Source organism: Poecile atricapillus, chromosome 22 (genome assembly GCF_030490865.1).
Source record: "Poecile atricapillus isolate bPoeAtr1 chromosome 22, bPoeAtr1.hap1, whole genome shotgun sequence".
NCBI classification, from domain to species: Eukaryota; Metazoa; Chordata; class Aves; order Passeriformes; family Paridae; genus Poecile; species Poecile atricapillus.
In genome coordinates, this window is record NC_081270.1 from 211054 (window position 1) to 230295 (window position 19242).

Sequence of the window (19242 nt, forward strand, 5' to 3'; positions counted from 1 at the left end):
TGATACCCAAAAGATACCTACTGACAGCAGGCAGAAGTAAGCTGAAAGATCCTCTTCGCTGAAATGCAAGACAAGCTCTTAACCCCAGCTGACTCCCTAGGAGGAAATAATGCCCCTTAGCACAGCCTGGGCTTAATATACCCCTGATTGGGCCCGCCGCTTTTTCCCACGGTGCCTGGGAAAAGGGACGCGGCAAATCCCACCGAGTATAAAAGCCCTCAGAGGAACTGTAGCTGTTTGGCTCATCTGAGTTAAATTTGAGGTAAAGGATTCCATGTAGAAGGAAACTCTTTGGGGGAAGGACAACGTTTTCTTTTTTTGCTACGATCACTTAGAGCGATGGAGCGAAAAACCGGTGAGAAGCAAAACTTTGTCTTCGAGCACCATAGTGGGATAATTAACTTACGGTGTTATAATAAATAATGCTAGCTAAGTTGGATAATTTATGGACTTGCATAATTATTCCTTACTTAGTGATTACTAAGTAGCACTCCGCCTGTGATTAATAAAGGTGGAGAAGAATAGTAGTGATCAGAATGGTGTCTCATAGAGACCTCTAATCAGGGCTCTCTACATTATAAATGAAAATAAGAAAAATAATAGACCGCTGGGCGGCGTTAGTATGTGCTGGGCTCACTCCCGTTGGAAAGACTGGGTGCTGGGGCATGGGTAGAAGTGCTCTGAAATGCAGCTTTAAACCCTTGAAATGCTGAAAAAGGTAGAGCTTCCTTTAAGTGAATCCCTTAAAATGAGGAAACGGGGCATTACCTCCACTTAAATCGATACAATGTCAAATGAATGGCTTCTCTCCTTTCATTTAATCCCCTAAAATACTGGGAAAAGAGGGGTTTTCATCACTTTAAATCTCTCCGGTGGTGGAAAAAGGGGGGTTTTTCCCCTCAATTCAAACTATTAAAGAAGAGGGACAGCTGGGCTTCCCTCCCAATTAAAACCTTAGGATGATGAAAAGGCAGGGAGTTACCTGTAATTAAAACCCATAAAAAAGCATTGTCCGGGTTTTCCCCTTCTATTTTATCTAGAAAATAATGGAAAATGGGAATTTCCTCGCAATTAATATCTCTAACAGCTGTGGGAATTATGGAGGGCGAGCTGTGGGCGGTACCCGCAAGGCCGGGGCCCCGGGACAGGCTCGGCACCGCGGGCTGCGGTTCCGCCCCTGCTCACCCCGTGTCCGCCCGAGCGTGTTCGGTGGTGCAGAACTCGGCGGTCGCTCTCCTTCGGCCGCCCTGTTCCTGCCGTGCCGGGGGTAGCTGCGCTGGGAACGAGCTGTCCTGAGCCAGGGATGGGGGAATTCTATTGAGTCTCCCGATGTCCACGATCTACAGCTGTGCTGTCCCCAAGTTAACTCGTTCTGATTTCAAGCTGCGGCGGCTCTGAGGCGAGGAGGGGTGCCAAACCAATCCCGGTTATCTGTAAAACAGACCCATGCCGAGTCTTGGAGTTTGTGCAGGTGAGAGCAGGACTTGTACGCTCGCTGAACTGGCATGAGTGGGAGGCACAGAGTTTTTCCTGCCTGAATTCCTGTAGCTGTTGATATCTGCTCCTCTGCAGCAGTACCTCCTCCCTACGTGACAGCTGTCTCAGCTTGGATGAGTGTGAGAATATCCAGCTCTTCCTTAGGACTTGAGGCATGGCCGGGAGCAGAGTTCATGTTAAAGCTTGTTTAAATACTTCCAATATAAATCTATATCAAAGCAGAAGCATTTGAGGAAATAACATACAAAAGTCTATTGCAAGCATACATATAAGCTGTCTTTATTTTAAGATCCGCACTGATGGGCATTTTGTGGAACCACTCTGAAGGCAGTCTCCAAAAAGCTTCATTAACCTCTTGTCTTCTGCTGTTTGGGCAGTGTCTGACCCCAGTGCTTGGGGGCTGTGTGGAGATCCCTGCCCGGAGTGGGGTCACCCCTTGAGGATGAGCCACGAAGATTCATTTGTTAGACTGGGTGAGTAACTATTTCTACTTAGTAATTGTTTTTGCTGGCTTTAATGCCATGGCTGCGGTGTTCCTGCAGATGTTGTGCCCTGCTCCCACAGTTACGGCTCCTGTGCTGAGCGGGGAGCACTTCTGGGGAAGGGCTTTCAGTCTCATTAGTTTCCATTTAAATCAATCAAGCCATATATAAGTACCGGCGGCCAAAAGTTTTACCGCTTCACTCTGAATCATCCGGCATTGGCCGGAGGTTTGTGCAAGCTGGTGGCCTCTTCTATAACCCATTGTTATTTCCCAAACAGAACTCAGCTAAATAAAAGAGACGCAGATAGTGCCTACAATTTCATGACATGAAGAAACAGCCTGTTACTGGAGTCCCAGACCTTTGCTTCCTTAGCCTCTGCAGATCTGGCATATGGAAAGCCCAGAAGTACTGAAGTATCCCGCTCAAGCGGCTGAATGTTATCAGCCTCTCCAAAGCCTGATTTGCCTTTGATATAGACTTAATTGTTTGCGTCATCTACGGGGCTGTGAGAGGGCTATAAAAGGGACTGCAACCATTGTCTGAGGCAGAAGAGATACACCAGGAATAGCTCCTTCTCCCAGTGTTTCTCACTCAGCACTAGTGGCAGCCTGTGCATCATGCAGCTGGTAGCCAGCCTGGTGTCTGTGCTGCTTTTGGTGTGGAGCGTGAGAGCCACGGCACTGCCCGGGGAGGAGAGACTGCAGAGCACCAGGGTGAGTAGAACATGCTTTGGGTAGGAGCAGGATAGAGCCAAGGGAAAGGACGATAAGGGTAAGTAGGCTGTACCTGATGCAGCTTTTCCACTCCTCTGTATTCCAAGGTGTTACAGCTTTGTGTGCTGCAAAACCTCAGCTGTTACTACGGCTTGCTGGACAGCTGATTTAAGAAAGGTACCAGGAGAGATGCCAGAGAGCTGGAAAAAGTGAAGTCTGAGCTAAGTGAAAACTGGCAAAAAGGAGACTGGAGGGGAAAGGAGAAAACATTATTGAAGGGGTAGAGCATAAAAGAATAACGCAAGCTACTAGAGAGGGAGAGAGAAGATACATAATTGGTAAAAATGATCAAGGGAGATGGTATTTGAAATAGGTCTCATGGGAAAGACAAATGTTTAAAAGATGGGTTCAGTAGAAAATTAATAGAGGAATAATAAATGAAGTAATTACATCAAAATAAATTTGCTTTTTCTGGAGTAAAGAGGAGTTACACTGGCATACCTCTGCTAGGATAATTATGCTCTGAACCAGCAGCATAGCTCTATGCAGTGGTAGAGCTTATGGTAATATAATTATTGTACCAACTGGCAAAACCCTAATACTGTGATGTCTAGAATGACTTTGTTTTGATGTGCTATTTCTCGAAAGTGCCAAAGGGGTAGGAAATCATAGCATAACCTAATCATAAGCCCCGTTTTGCTTGCCCTTGCCCTCCAGTCCTCTCACCTGCGTATTCCCTGCTACCCCTGATGTTCCTCTAAGCTCTGGTTAGGTGCCGCATGTGGCTATATCTGTAAGGCTGCTGTTAGTCTAGAGAAATGAGGGATCCCCGTGGTGGTTTCACAGGCACTAACTTCTCCTTTGTGCATATCCACGTTGTTTTTTTCTGTCTTAGTGATGGCTCCAGCTCATCCATTGGCATGTTAGTACTTCAGGAGCGGGCTCACATCCCATTAACAATCAACTGGCCACAGGACAGAACCATACGCAGTGTGAGGAGCTGACATTCTGTTAGAGATCAGGGCTCCTGCAGTTGCCTAGGATTAACCCTTCTGTGTATAACTGGAAACTTTCAGCTCTGCATCCTTACAATACAAATCCAGTGCTTAAAAAGTAAATACATTTTTCATAAAAAATAAATTCCTGGTGCAAATCCTAGCTGCTGGGGAAAAGAGAAACAAGTTATAGGGAATAAATTGATAAATAAGTCTTTGGTAAAAATTAATTCAAGTGTAATGGCTCTTGGTCTTTTACACACTGTTGCTTACAAAATCTTGATATGATTGAAGAGACTTATTATATCTATTACAGAACATTCTGCAAACTGAAAAACTTGTGGATGCCGATGAACCAATCCCAACAATTTGTCTATTACACCAGTCACCACTGCTGTAACAGACAAATATTTTAAGTATGAAAAATGTCAGGATTTTACAAAACAAACCACCATAAAATACATTGCAATGCAAAAGGCAGATCTGTTCACTCTGAGTCACTGATGGATGTAGCACAGGGAGTGAAGCAGCCGCCCGAAGATTTGCCCTAATCCACTGTGCTGAGATCTCTCTGGTGCAAGAGAGTCTTGATCACTTTCAGAATTAGCTCTAAGCAGGAAGGATACGAGCAGTGGATTAGTGCCAGGGGGAGAGCTGCTGGTTTTCACTGGCAGCCACAGTCAATCGTGCACAAGAAGCATCCCCTAACGTGGGCTGTGCTGTGCCTTCCCCACCCCTGAGTCCGAAGATACCGGTTCTGCTCGGAACAGTTAATTTCCAAACGGCAGTTAAGCTGGGAAAGGTGCTTCCGAGAAAGATGTGACCTAGGAGACACGCGTAGCTGGGTTCCACAGTCCCAGTCCCCCTCCCAAAGGCTCAAGACATTTCTGTACTTGCAGCACAGGAGTAGGAATCGGGGTGAGCACAAACTGGTTTGCCTATCTTTTCTTCTGCCAGAGATATAGTGTGGATTTTTTTCTGTTCCTCCTGTTTCTTTTGTGTGATAACAGGGGTAATTACTAGAGCTAAGAAAGTGATTTAAAATATCCGTAAACCTTCTGTAAGGTAAACTCAAGACAATTTCTGCTGCCTGTATTTATCCATCTTTTGAGTTGTTCACAAGGTGGTCCTTGGCAAATGCTGGTGCTGACAAATTCAGCAGATAGATAAAGCAGCCCCAGAAGTATGTGTGTGGCATTTGTTAGGAGTGGCATGGAAATTTGCTTCCAAGATTCCCATCTGCATGGGAAATAGATGTTTGACAGGAACAGATCTTGTCTCAGCTTGGCCAGAAGCAGCTGTCTCTGCTAATGAGTCACAGAGACCAGGAATGCTCAGGCAAGGGGTAATTCCTCAGATTTGTCAGATGAAAAATTAAAACAAAAGTGGTAGCTCATGGCTTGTACTGGTGGAATTCCCTCAAGCTCCAAACCACAGGCTCTGTTCCTCTGTGTGTTGCTACGGCAAAGGGATGGTGCTCAAAAGCTCTTTTTCTGTCCCATCTTCCCCCAGGGTCAGGCTATGGAATTACCGGTTCTTGTTCTTGAAGTACAGCTGCCTGTGTCCACTGATGCAACATTTTGTTTCAGATATTTAGGATATCCCTCTCCCCATCAACCCAGCCCTCTCCTTGTTGCATTTAATTCTCAGCGTCTTACCTTGGGGTACAATCCCCTGCCATGAGCTTAATTTACTATTGCCCAGAATACTGTGCCTCTTCCCTGACCTTCCCAAGGTGGAGGCTGGGCAGCCAGAGCAGCAGAGGCAGCTTGGCATACACTGAAATTTAATTACTGCTGCAGTGAAGGCCTTCACAGCAATTCAAGCTTATTTATTAACAGCTCATTTCCAGCTCTAATATGGCACATGAAGGTCCAACTGGTTGAGCTGGATTGGGATGTGAGACTGCAGTGGCCTCTGCAGCCACAGATCTCTCAGCTCTAGCATGGTTCTTCTGTCTCTTAGCTCTGAGATGCGGCAGGGGAATGAGAAGGGACACCCGTGGGAGATGTTTGCATGCTTTGAATCTCGACAGCCATGGGGGATGAGCCTTCCATCCCTCACTTTGCCTGCTCTCTGCCCACAGGAACAGAGTACCCTCCGCAAGGATGTCATCCTGAAGATGCTGGCAGGCCTGCTGGATGGCACGAATGTGGGGCGTGAGGCAGCCTTCCCGGATGTGGAGGAGGAGGGCAAGCTGGAGGAGCAGGCACTGCTGGGGCGGCTTTCCCAGCTCTCACAGCGGGACCGCAAGGCGCCCTGCAAGAACTTCTTCTGGAAAACCTTCACCTCCTGCTAGTGCTGCCCGGCCTGGCCTTGCCAGCCTGCAAACACCTTCCCAGCAGCTCATCTTCCTTGTCCACCTAGGTCCCTTTCTGTGCCCTGCACCCCTCAGAATAAAGCATATCGCCTCTTGGGGATGTGTCTGTGCCTCTCTATGGGGCAGCCGTGGTGGAGGGTGACGGGACACACATTTTCTGGAGCAGCCAGGAGGAGCTATGGCCATTTTGGGAAAGGGCTTTGTAGCTGTGAGAGAGCCATGTGGAGGGGGCACAGCTGTCTCTAAAGCTGCTGCAGCTGCCTCCTCAGCCTTTGAGGGACCACATGGGTGTGCAGTGAGGTGCTGGGCAGCTGGGGCTGTGCCTCGTGGGGAATGTTCTCAGTGTCAGCCCCTGGTCAGGATAAGGTGCCATGCCACAGTGGGGAGCGGATGGTTTGATTCTGGACATGGGGGAGAGCGGGCCCCGTGTTCCTTTCCATGCTGGCTTAGTGAAGCACCCAGGCAGTGCTGTGCAGATGTGGGGTGCTGGGGCAGCATATGGGGAGAGGCAGACATGCCCAGAGCTTGACCTACTTTTGGTTTGCGAGCAGGTGTTTCCAGAGAAGTTCCTAGGGTGCTTTTGGGCTGCATCCAAAACCAAAATAATTATATAAATGAGCTGTAATTCTGGGTTCAACAGCTGTGGCTCTGCTCTGGTTCACTCATGGTCTCTTGGTGTCTTCTCAAATTGCTTTAACAAACCCAAAACCAAACCACCTGGGTTTTCTTACCTACCCTATTGGGTAGCAGGGCATATAATTTTATTTCTTTGGGATTATTGAGGAGATTTTTGAGTCTTATTTTTAGAACTGACAGGTAGTACAGAGCTATGGACAATAGGCACGTTTAAGTTCATAGGTATTTCCATCTGAAGACGGCTGTTGAGTCCTTGGTCTCTCATACTGGCAAAACAAAAAGGTATGAAATTCAGGTGCTTTAGATGCTTTAATTCTTAGTACTAAGAAGTTGAATTTCAGAGCTGTATTATGTTGCTGTGAATGGCTGCACAAAATAGCAGGCTTCAACTGTAGATCACTGAGCCTTTCTGCAGACCTGAGGAGAACTGAAGGTAGCTATTTGTAATGGCTTAGTTTTGAGCCTTTACAATCCTTTATTCTGCTTTTGGAGGTCGGTGACCAGGAGGTCACTCAACAGCAGCATTTTGGATTAATCAGTAAGCCAACCTGTTTTGTGGCAGTTGAGGTAATGCTTTCCACTGTCCAGCTCTCTGAGTAATGAGTGACACCATGGCTCTGGCACCTCAGTGGGCTGCCTGCTGCTTTGCTCTGTCTTGCAGTGCATTTTTTTAGTGTGTCATTTGCCATAGAAATTTCTGGCCATGTGTTTCTGGCTTGCAGGAGGAATTAGAGCCCTGTGGCTTGTTTTATTTTTGACTCCATAATGAAAAGTAAGATCCTTGCCAGGGGTACTCAGTGGCTCGATATATGGGTAACAGGATATGGAGCTTCCTGGCTGTGTTTCCTGAAGCGCCTAGCTAGGACGCAGGGGGCCTGGTTTTGTGCCTCACATTGCTGCTGGCATTTTCATTTCATTGTTACCTCCGTTTCACTGTGTTTAGAATGGGAGGAAAGCTCTCGCCGCCCTTGTTTCTTAAGAAAAATTCTAAAAAGACAAGTGCTGTATAACAGCTAAATATGGCCATTATTATTACTAGCACCTCTGTAGCAGCATGGGACCAACCAGGATGCAAACACCTTAGAAGTGCTCTCATAGGAACTGCCTTATTATCCACCATTGCGTCTTGTGTGTGATCATAATGCTCAAGAAATCGTATAGTGAAAACAAGAAACTCCTGAGTACATGGGCGTAGGGATTGCCCCAGACAGAGCCTGCCTGTTCAGCAAGTTGTGAGCTGGATCATCTAGTGGCTCCCACAGGAGAGAGAAATCTGGCTGCTCTCATGGCTGGAAGTAAATTTGGAAGTTGAGCTGCTCTTTCATCCCCACAGATGGTTCCTGCTAACATAGGATAAATAATAGGCTGAGGCACTGGCTGAGCACCAAGGGGAAGTCTGAGTTGCCAGTGCACCTGCTGTGGACAGGGGCCAGCATCATGGGGACAGCTTCTTTTATCAGCTCTGAAATCAGTGTTTGAGTTGAATCTGACCATGCACTTTCCTTGGTAAGTCAATGTGCTGAGACTGAAGCAATGCAAGCTTCTGCCTGATGACGGCATTTAGTGAGTGCGACAGGATAAATCAGATCCAGTGTGAGTGGCTTATTTTCTATTTGAATTTTCACAAAAGCATTGTGAGACTTAAAATGGCATATATCAAGTTAGAAGGGAGCGAGAGACTGCTGTGTCTTTTTTAGATGCAGTAGCCAATGAACTTCAGGGTCTCGTCTCTGCTCAGAATAATGTGTCTGGGTATGAGAAAGAGCAAATAACCTTAAGTTATCTCTGGATTTTTTTAAATAGACACATTAAAAAGTAAAAAGTGTGCCAGAAGGCAAACTTTTAAAATCATCTAGCACAATGCTTTCCTCACCTAATCCAGTATGTAGTCCAATAGTAGTATTCACTTCATTTTTTTGGTTTTTTAAAATGATTTTAACCTCAAGCTACTTTATCGCATTGCAGAAAAGTGAAGAAATTATCGTGAGGATGAGTTCAGCTGTGAATCCACAGCATATTGGTACCCAGGGGTAACCTGTGGGTGCATATCCTATCCCTTGACAAACGTATAGTAGTCCAAAGTAGCTTACAAGAACAGAATAGATCTCATTTATTCTGAGATTAAAATATGTCCATATGTGGACAGATATGATGGAGGAATTAGGGAGGTATTAATTTGAAAGTTAGTACTCTCCATGGTGATTTGTTTGTATAAGCTTTTACAGTGAAGATCTTGTTTTAATAGACTGTGTGTGTTTTCCGCTTCAGACAAAGGACAGAGCTGCAATCTGACAAGACTTACAAAGATCCTGTCGGTCTGCAGGTTGCCAGCAATGGAGTTAAATTTAGTGGGCGCACAATGCTACTGCCTGTCTGGTGGTCCTGTGCCTGTCGTTCTCAAGCGATATGTGGCCCGTGAGGCACCTTTGGCGTTAATTACGGCTACAGAAAATTGAGGTTAAACCAGGTAATGCAGGGAGAATGAAGTATAAGGTTGCACAGGCTGTCTTTTGTCTTATGTTGTTATTATATTTGTGTCTGCTCAGAAACACTAAATGTGTGTTTGGAAGGCAGTGAGTCCAATTACTTAAAAAGAAAATATTTATTTAAGGTTGATGGCATATGAACAATTAGATACAAACTGGGAAAAGAGTAACCAGGTTTGCACTAAAGGGGAATTTTCTCTCTGCTCTTGAGTGAATTCTGCTGTTGCCCTTGCTCATTGATTTATGTAGTGGCTCACAGAATGTGTTCCTATGGGATGCTTGTTTTTGACAACATTCATCTAAGAAGTGGTTTAGATAACAACAAACTTGACAACATCCCTGGGACACAGAAGCGCTATTTTGTTTACCTTTCCTGGCAGTTTGGGCTAGATTTGCCTTAAGACTTGGGCTTGGTGGTGGGAGATGCTGATCTGAGAGGCATTGCTGTGTCTTGTTCTAACAATGGTGCTACCATTGAGCCTCTGCCCATGGCTCTGCCAACCTGCTTGCCATACGGGGTTTTGTTGAGTGAAAGAATATCATGAGTCAAATAAGATATTTGTTCACTATTTGTTACTCTTTGTTCAGTGACCCTGTTCTCTGAGCTCTGAAAGCCCCTTTTACCTGTGAAGTTGGCTTTGAAGATTTAACTTCAGTTACTTCTCTGAGCTCCTATGCTCAGAAAACCTTTGACAGCAACAGCAGGCTGTAAATGGCTTTTATATTCTGTGAAAATTCAGTGAAAGGAGCTGTTACCTGGACCATTCAGAATGTTGCAGTAGCTTCAGGTAACACATGTACAACACAGGAAATCCTGGGTACAAATGGCTTGCTGAATTGGGACGATGTTGGACACAGTGCATTTTTCCTGTCTTTGCTGAACGCTGATGGAACTTACAGGGATTTGAGAGAATGTAACAAGGTGAATTTTCAGTGACAAGGAGGATTCCAGGGAGCAAGAGGGAGTCGGCAGAAAGCTGTAGTTTTTGTAGACTAGGTCAGAAGGACTGGCAGGGTGCTAGCATGTTGTGCTTTTTGGTGACTCTGCAGTGTGAAGGTCTGTGTGCTGTAAAAGCCTGAAGATGGGGAATCAGAAGGTGCTCTCTACTGCATCAACAAGGATTTAAGAGATGTAACTTTTCCTCAGGGATTCATAAGGAATTACAGTTGGAGTTACCACAAAGGCAGTAGATGATAGAGTGCAGGTAGGTAAAAGGCTATCCAGAGGTTATACAGAGACACAGAGCAAACTGGGACAGAGCAAACTGTGGGTAAAGTTGCTTTTTATTTCATAATAACCACTCAGCCTTTAGAGCGGGGAATATCTGGGAGTCAGAGAGCCTGTGTCACGTAAGCTAGTGGAGAACAGCTTGTATCTCAGACTGCTGAGGAGCAGCCATACTCCACGCAAAGGGACAGCAGTAATGCCTGTGCTGAGCCTGTGTGAGCCTTCTTGTAACAGCTGTGTCTGAGCCAAGGGGTCCTCTCTGCTAACTCCAGCACCCTTGGAGCTCATGCAGCTCTTACTTTTAGACTTGAATCTCATTTTGCAGCCAAGGGAGGGACATGCCAGATGAAAAAATGCCAGCATTTCAGTTCCTTAAGATAGAAGCTTTGGAGAGAGCTGTTTGAATCTAGATTCGAACCTTCCAGCATGTCTACTTCCCACTTGTGAAAATCATGTAGGGATCATAGAAAGTCTCAGAGGAAGCATTTGGAAGGTGAAGGAAATATCAACAATTCAAATGCATGTCTTCCACCTCCCCAGAGTGTGCCTTAGTCCTGAGTGGCTCGCTGGGCTAGGTGATGGTTGTTGTCTAGCAGGACCACAGTGCACAAGGGAATAAGCTGTAACAGAACATACTCTTTCCCTAGGCTCAGGGAATTCAGCTGGGAATGAGGAATTTCTGTTCTAGCGGTACCTTGGGGACCTGTGGGACTCTTGTTTTAAAGCAATGAATGTTTAGTGTAAAACAAAAAAAAAATAAATGACAAGCAATCTTTACAGCTAAGACTTTGTTCAATTTGGCTTGAGGTCAGGCCTACTTTCTATTGTAAGACCACTAAAGTTAGGAAAGTTCACTTTTAAAAGTGTTTTACTGGGGCTGTGTTTGTCTGGTGTATTTGAATCTCTTCTTGGAAGAGGGGAATAAGCCAATGACTTATGATTGTGAAATGCTTCCTGCTTCTGGCTTGTACGTTCCAGAAATTGTCTGGAAGACATCTGGTCACTCAGATGATGGCTTTAGAATCCATCACTTTAGACACATGGTATATTTGATCACTGTTAGTCCTCAGATCTGGTTGGTTTCACTGTGACTTTATTTATATATTCGAATAAAAGGAGATTGTTCAGCTAGCGCTGGGTGTCCTGGTCAGCATTAGTTAGTGGACTTAGTGTGGGCAGCAGCTTAATTAACAGAGAAAGGGAGAGTATTTCTATGATAATGTTTTATACAGAGCTTTTAACCCTTCCAGTTGGGACAAGGCTCTGTGCAGGGACTCCCCTGCTCAGAGTGAAACTCATAGGTCAGGACACATCTCCTTAAAAGCACTTTATTTCTTGAGAGCTCTGCCTTTGTCCTTGGCCATGTGCTGCTAATCTAGTCAGAGTCCAATCAGTCCCATGGTGAGAGTTGTCTTCCTTGCCAGCAGCTTCTGTGCAGGTGCACAGACAGAGAGCTGCAGCTGCCTAAAAAGCCATGGATTTGTACTTTAGGAGCCCAGAGGCATGGGGAGGAAACAGCAGTCTTCATGCTCTAAAATATTGGCTTGCAAACAATGATCATTTTCATCCATGAACTGATGAATTTACCCACTGCTGGGAGCCAGCAGGCTGGAAAGTGCCTTATGATCGCTCTTCCAGAAGGACGACTGAGCGCTGTCCAGTGCTGGAAGGCAGCCTGTTGTTCCATGGGACAGCGAGGGCTAGAAGCAGAATGATTGGGAATAAACAGCACTGGTGACCTTCTGCTCTATTCCAGAATAAAAATGGTATTGTATTTATATTGCAAAACTCTCTAAATAGTGTATGACCCAGGTGCTGTGCAAGATGGTACATTCTCCCCTGTGGAGTGAGGGAAGGGAATGTCCTACCTCCCTTTAAACATTTGCTCAGAGTCAGGTTTGCATTTTTTCAGTCCTGTTATTGCTTGGTACAAAACAGAAAGTTACTGAGTATTAGCGCTGCAAAGAGAAAGTGGCAGTGCACATTTCTATCTCCATATTCTTCTTTTCAGAAAAGTAATTGCTTCCATTTATATTTATCTAGCAGTTTTCATGAGATGATCCACCTTTGCCAAAGTGCCAGCCCATGTATCAAAGATCCTGCAGGAAGCAAGGAGGAGGGTATTCACAATCCATGAAGTCTCTCTCCTGAGGCACTATGTCCGAATTCTGCACCTGGTTCTGAGTGCATCCACCTCTGACCAGTCACAGCCTCAGGCAATGCTCTGGGTGTGATGTGCAAAGAGTGGCCCATCATTGTCAGCTCCCATCTCGGTCACAGGATCTGTGCAGGCATGGAGATAGGTTAATATGTTTCCCGCTCTGGAAGCCCTGTTCAGACAGCTGGTCAGTTCTGGCTGCAGAGCTTCCCAGCCTCTGAATGACAGCCCATGAACCAGAGCTGGCACCGAAAAGAGAAATTTTAAATGAAGGCTGAGAGATTCAAGGAGAATAATTTCCTTGAGTCTCATCCCATTTTCACCCGAGCACATACAGACCTTTGCCCTGTCCCTCAGAAATATTTAAGTAGTCTTCACCTGTCTGGGAAGATGAGCTGCCTGTTAAATGAGATGTCATTGTCACTGCTGTAGCATTAAGGGGATTATTTCCAAATTATTTGAAAATACTTAGCACAAGGACAGAAACCATAAATACTGAGGAACACTTTAGAAAGTTGGAGGCAGCCTCATGAGCCTTGAGAACTTCCCAGTGCAGAGCACAGACACAGAGCTCAAAGGAACTCCATCTCTTGGATCATGTACCACAGAACAAATGAGCCACCAGAGCAGTCAGCAAAGGGGAGCTAATTCTCTGTGGCTTCCCAGATCACTGTGGCCAGGCTGGCCACACCTGAGTCCTGTCCAGTCTATGTAGAATTGGGTATGAGATGTCCCAGGCTGCCCACCAAGAGCAAGTTAGCTTAGGAGGTGTGTGAAATGCTGTTTGCAAAACAGTATCAGACTGTCACTCACACTGACAACAGATGCAGGACACTTGCCCTAAAACACCCATGGCTCCCACAGGCTTTATTTTCTACAAATTCTGTGAAAGTGTTTGACTCTTTGCAATTTGGACTCTACTTGCACAAGTTTGTCCTTGGAATAGAGATATTACTAACAAGATTTATAAATTGGAGAATGAGGAGTCCTCTGGGAAAATGACCCCTGATTTTGATGCTTGTTGCACAGTGCCCTCAGTCATGTGTTCTCATGTGTGGCTGTGGAGGCTTCCTTTCCTGTGTCTGACCAAGGCTCTCGTAACAATAAAGCTGTTGCTTGATTTAACATTACTATCTGTGCTGCAAGAGGCAGTACAGTCCTGCTGAGGCTAGTTCAGCAGCCAGTCAGACCTTCTTTTAAGCTGCCTCAAAAAATGCAGCTTCTCACACTGAAGATCTTCCAGTATGAGTAGAGAAGGTGAGCTGGGAGAAGGGCAAAGTAAGAGAACACCTCAAGGCCATCAGCAGAACAGCAGCACTAGAACAGGACATTGGTCTGTAGCCTTGCAGATCCAGTTAAACTGAAAATTTGCAACTTGTGGATTCCTTGCCTGTCTGAAGATTGCAATGTATTAGGGAGGAATATTACAGTGATACTAGTATAAAAACTTCACTGTCTGTGGAGACTTTCTTAAATAAAAATATGTTTCAAAGCAAAAAAACATTTAGTCCATCTGTGTCTCATAAGTGAGCTGTGGCCATCATCCATTTTCATTAGCCAGGGTCTGAGCATGTAGGTGGGGACAGCCCAGGCAGCTGCTCTCAACATCAAGCTAAAACACACCATATGGAAAAGCCTAATTCATGTTAACAGGCCTCACAGACCAAAATAGAAAGAATAATGGCCCATCCACATGCAGTAGCCTCAGTGAGACAAACTCTCAGCACCAATCTGTCAGCTGCAATTTTGCATCATTATAGTGCTGCTAGGCAGAGGCTAACAGGCAAGCTGGAGTAACCTGACTTCAGCAAGAACAATTCCTCCAGTTGTGCTAACACTCTGGCACAGTTCCCTCCCTCCTCAGTTCTCTAACATGCATCAAACTGAGCATCTTCCCTTCCTCAGAGATTCTTTACTGGGGCTCAGGGTACTCCAGCCAAACATTTAAATTACATGCAGTGATCTTTTAATGTGCTGGCAGCTTGGTGGGTCTGCATTGCTTTTACCATGTCAGATTAACAAGTGCCATAGCAAGGCTGTTGCCCTTTTGTCTGCCCCACATGGGTGTATCTGAAATGGTTTGACTTTGACCCCAAAGAGTTTCTTCTTTTAGTTTTAACTGTTAGCTAAGGGGGCTCGGAGCTCAGCTGACTGTGCCTTGGCACACAGATTGAACTTGGATCAGATCCCATGTCCTTGTACGTAGTTTACTCATCATATAGCTGAATCATTTTGTTTGCCTTTCCGGTGGAGCTGAGCAGTGCTGGAGTGGAGTGACTGGTGGCTGCTGGAAATCACGGACAATCGCTGGGGCAAATTAGGACATTCTTTTGTAGCCTCTGTGCCTGATTTTAAATTAGAGGGCTATAGCCTCTGCCAAGTCTTCCCTTGCTTGCCAGCAGGCCCAGGGCCCCCAGGGTATGTCAGCACTTCCTAGTGGCTTTTTCTGCATACAGCTTTGAGACTCAACAAGTTGTGGAATAGGTGTTAGTCAGTAAAAGCAGGTACAACCAACAGGTATGAAAGAGTCACTTTTGCAATGTGATTTACAAATTAATTTGTAATCAGGTAACTTCTTAATCCAGGGAGCGGATTGAGTGACAGCACCTGAACATTTGTTTTTTGTACAGACAGGTAATAGCTCTGCCTATCTCTGAAATGCAGATTTTTCTGAATCAGAATATAGTGCTGTGTTGGCAGCAGCTCATCCTCCATTGTGATACTTCTGTTTAATGGTGTTTAGTTGAAAACTCTTTTTAAAACCTGCTATTTTCTTTTTGCATATTCCCTCTATTGTTCAAGCTTTAGTCATGACTTTTGGCAAAACATCAGCACTATGGTTTCACAATCCTGAAAAGTGAGGAGAAGGAAACAGGGTTAGTGTCCAACGCAATTAAAAGACAGAGTTAAATTTCTCTGTGAAACAATAGTAATCTCCACTCAAATTCATTTGAGTTTGACATCACCCAAAACAAAAGGACACAGGATCAAAGGGTGTTTTGTGTGACTCTGATGAGTTTTCTGTGAGAGAAGCAAAATCAGCCAGAGAAACTGAGAAGTAAGATGTCCATGCAGCACAGAAGTCTTGCCCTGCATTTTGATGGGCTTGTTGTTGGCCTAGAGGTTCTTTTTTGTCTCTAGGGCAAGAAACAAGAGCTTTAGGGTGGAATTTTGGCAAAAATGAGCTTACATCTAGACTGAAAAACAGCATTTGATTTTGATACTTCCAGTTCTTTTGGAATAGATTTGACATTCCTGCCTTAAAAATAAGATAAATAAGGCCAGTCTTTGTAACATCTAGGAGACACCTAGAAGATACCTAGTCCAGAAAGGATGTCTAGAATGCATCTAGAAGGTACTAGGTACCTAGAAGGTTTCCCTAATTTATCCTCAAAAGAGAGAACAGTCAGTGAGCCCAGATTTCTTTGAAAGGGGAGCAAGTAGAAATAGTTGGGAAAAACATTTTATTTCACTGAGGTGGTCAGCAAAACTTAGCACAGCTGATTGCTTTGCAGTATTGTTTTTTTTTTCAGTTGAGTGCTACCAGCATTTTAGTGTACAGGCTCTGACTGATGCGACTGTTGACTCTAACACGCCTTCATTTTATTTTCTCCGAGGCAGGAATGAGGTTGTGTGTATTCAGTGAGGGATGTAGCTGGACAGAAGATTTTTCCATTTCAGTGTATCATACTAACTCTTTAATGTCTTAGCAGTAGCACTGTTTTTGGAAATGTTTTGGACTGGCTTTGCTGTTTGTCTATATTAGTGGGGTAATAGCCTTTTTGTTACAACAAGTTGAGGTTATGGACAATTTCAGAGGAAGAGAAATGGGGAAGAATGTTTTTGGTTTGAACAGGGGACAGTAGAAAATACATTTGTGTGTGTATATGGACAAGGAACCTGTTGGAAGTTGGTTTAATGAGTTTGCTAAGCCTGATGCTGTTCAAGCCTATTCTTCGTCATGTTTGTCAGCTTCTCCCTATTCCTGAGAAGAGAGGGAGCCTCAGGAACTTACTGCTCCCTCCAGTCTCAGCGAGTTAGATGTCTGGGAGGCGAATTCAGTTCTTTACAGTGCTAATCAGTGCATATCCATGCACAGGAAGACCAGTCATGAAAAAAAGGAGTGAATGAAAGGGAGATGGAAATAGAGACGTCAGCCAAATTCTGATTTCCAAAGGCAGACCTTGTGCTGTGAGCTGACAACACCTGGAGTTTGTATAATCACATGCATAAATGCACAGACAGCCATCCATGCAGTTGATTGAGATGGGCTGGCACAGGTGAAAATTACATGTTGGATTCTGCAGCTCTGCAGTTGAACAGAACTTATGCATGTAATTACACATTATCATTTTCAGTATGTACATATTCATGGTATAATTTGTGTGTGCTTTGCACTCTGAGCTCTGTGGTGCTCCTGGAGAGTTCACGTTTCCACCCTGAGACCAGTCCCACACTGATGATGGTCATCTTTGCTTTTGCAAGCTCTGCTAATGCCAGAGGAGTAAAACTGTCAACCGGTATCTTTGCCTCAGAATTATTGTAGATCTTCCTTGACAATCTGAGCTCAAGTCCAAGTGCTTTCCGATGAGGATGATGCTGTAGAATTGCATGGGCTGTCCTTTGAAAGCCAGCACATGCAGAGTAGAGAGGCCAAGGCCAGTGGTTTTTTTGCTGCTGGAGAAATGTCCCCCAGCCCTCTGTAGCAACTGGAGTCTGTCTTTGCAAACAGAATGTGCAGCAATGAGATAACAGTAGACAGCATGGGAAGGAGAAAGGCGTGCCCTAAGTGAGCAAAGTATCTTCCCCCATTGCAGTAGTTTTCCCTGCCTGCTATTTTTCCCCTGGCAAGACTATTTTTTTCCTGTTTCATAGCAACCAGGCTCTTCCCCCTGTCCCACTCTAAGCTCTGCTTCCTCCATCTGTGTGCTTGTCTTTTGATGAGAGTCACGCTATTTGATTTGTAATGAGGAAACAGAACATCTTTTCCTCCGCTTTATTTCCTTCCCCTCGTCCTCTGAACACCTCAGTGCAGAAGGATGGGATTTAGCCAGGCAAGAGCAAGCATCCGAGCAATCTCTTAGAGCTCTACAGAGGCAGCTGGCATTTGAAAAAGAAGGGGCAGTCAGAAGCAATGTCTTCAGGGATCACGGCAAACGGCTATTGTGCTCATTTGCTCTCCTGGTTGATGCAGGGACAGTTCTGCTCTGCTAGATGACTTCTCTGTGTGTGATTTTCCTTCATTCATTAACCAGCTTCTTTCTTTGGCACTGTACCCGTGTTTCAGATCTGGAGGCATGTCCAGACGCTCGCTCTCCTGTTCATCACGCCTGAAATACCGATCGGTTTTTACAATGCTTTTCGTGGCATTGCTGTCAGAATACAGAAGCTGCCCTTCAAAGGCCCAGAGGTGGTTTTGTACCTTGCACGAGCTGATTTTCAGAAGCGCTGTGGCTTTACGTGGTCCATTTGAGAATTGAGCGGTCTGGGACTTTTTTGATTAAATCAATAGTGGGGCTATATTGATTTTATTTTTAAATAAAAAATAAATGTCTCAGAGAATGAGACATTTAGAATGTCTCAGAGTCTGTCACATCTTAAACTTTCAGTGGGAACACATCTTAGGCAGAACCTACCTCAGGTAACGTTTTTGCAGTTTGAAAACTTGAGATCAGAGGGAAATCTGAACTGAAGAGCTACCTTGTGACTTAGCCTGAATCTCACAGCACGCTGGTGACAGCCCTGCACAGCTGCTTCCTAGCCTTCTCATTTTTTCAGTTAGTTTCTGCTACTGTCTAGGTTGGCAGGAAAAGTGGAGTTCAGGTCTCTGTATCTTAGTGGTACCAGCTTGAGGCACTGTACTGGCTGAGCAGCTCTGCTTTTGCTGATTTATTCATATGTCTGACTTGGCTGTCTGCACTCACTGTTTCCAAAGGAGCAACTTGAAACCTTTCCTTGACAGTCCTCAATGTAGAGTAGTAAAAGCATATTTTGAGAGACTCTACAGGGCCTCAGTATGAGTATGGGCTCAGATGAGGTCATCTCAGTGTCACTCCATATTACTCCGTTCCACAGAACTTGGGGTTTTTTTCAAGGTAAGTCCTTTCTCTAAACCTCAGCTTGGTGTTTCTGTTGAGAATGAGGCTACCTCAGTCAGCTCTCAGCATGGAAGGAGACAGGAGCACAAGACAACTCGGCAAACTTATCGGGAGATATCTGTCATTTCCGGTAACATCCAAACTTCCTAAAGTGGATTGGTAACTCAACAAGTAACAGGGCACTGGAAGCTGCAGTGATGTGGATGAAGTCCACTCAGCCTTTGTGCTGGCTTAGTGCTGTGCCAAAGAGAAATTTTGGGCAGAGAAATTTTAGAAGAGCATCTAAAGGGCCTGAATAGCTATCGGTGCTCCCAAAATGCTTATGCACCCGGTGAGCTAATCCCCAGCAGCATTTTGGAGGTGAAAGAATTCTGGGCGAAAAAACAGGAACAATATTTTTGGCCTTGTTTACCTCAGGTGCTTCTCCAGAGACCATGCCAGAGGAAGGCCAATGTGTGCACCAAGTGTTCAATTTCTCAGGCTCCAGCGTAACAGTTTATTAACTCAGCTGTCCTGTTTCAGTGCTCAGCAGCAACTATCAGCCTCAGGGCACTCAGCAGATTCTGGGCTGCGAGAAAATTTTCAGACCTAAGATCAGAACTGACTTTCCATTCCTCTGCTACTGA

The 19242-nt window shown here is 45.1% G+C and overlaps 1 protein-coding gene across 4 annotated transcripts; it reads left to right on the forward strand.

The window, feature by feature from the left end:
* Positions 1 to 240: 240 nt before the first annotated feature.
* On the forward strand, positions 241 to 6110 carry CORT (cortistatin). 4 transcript variants are annotated; one of them, XR_009279352.1, is made up of 4 exons: positions 1200 to 1471; positions 1875 to 1970; positions 3591 to 3808; positions 5777 to 5897. XR_009279352.1 is itself a non-coding variant. In XM_058855170.1 (2 exons), the coding sequence occupies exons 1-2, from the start codon at positions 2600 to 2602 to the stop codon at positions 5987 to 5989; spliced, it is 309 nt and encodes a 102-aa protein (XP_058711153.1). In that variant the 5' UTR covers positions 1987 to 2599; the 3' UTR covers positions 5990 to 6110. The 4 variants fall into 4 exon arrangements, 1 of the variants encoding a protein (XP_058711153.1); XR_009279353.1 differs by lacking the exons at positions 1200 to 1471; positions 3591 to 3808 and adding an exon at positions 241 to 355 and having other exon boundaries at positions 5777 to 5916; XR_009279351.1 differs by lacking the exon at positions 3591 to 3808 and having other exon boundaries at positions 5777 to 5916.
* The last annotated feature ends 13132 nt before the right edge of the window (positions 6111 to 19242 follow it).

Coding starts and splice junctions, on each gene's coding strand:
- CORT (XM_058855170.1), top strand. CDS start 2,600: ATGCAGCTGGTAGCCAGCCTGGTGTCTGTGCTGCTTTTGGTGTGGAGC. Junction 2,696..5,776: donor AGAGACTGCAGAGCACCAGG/GTGAGTAGAACA, acceptor CTCTGCCCACAG/GAACAGAGTACCCTCCGCAA.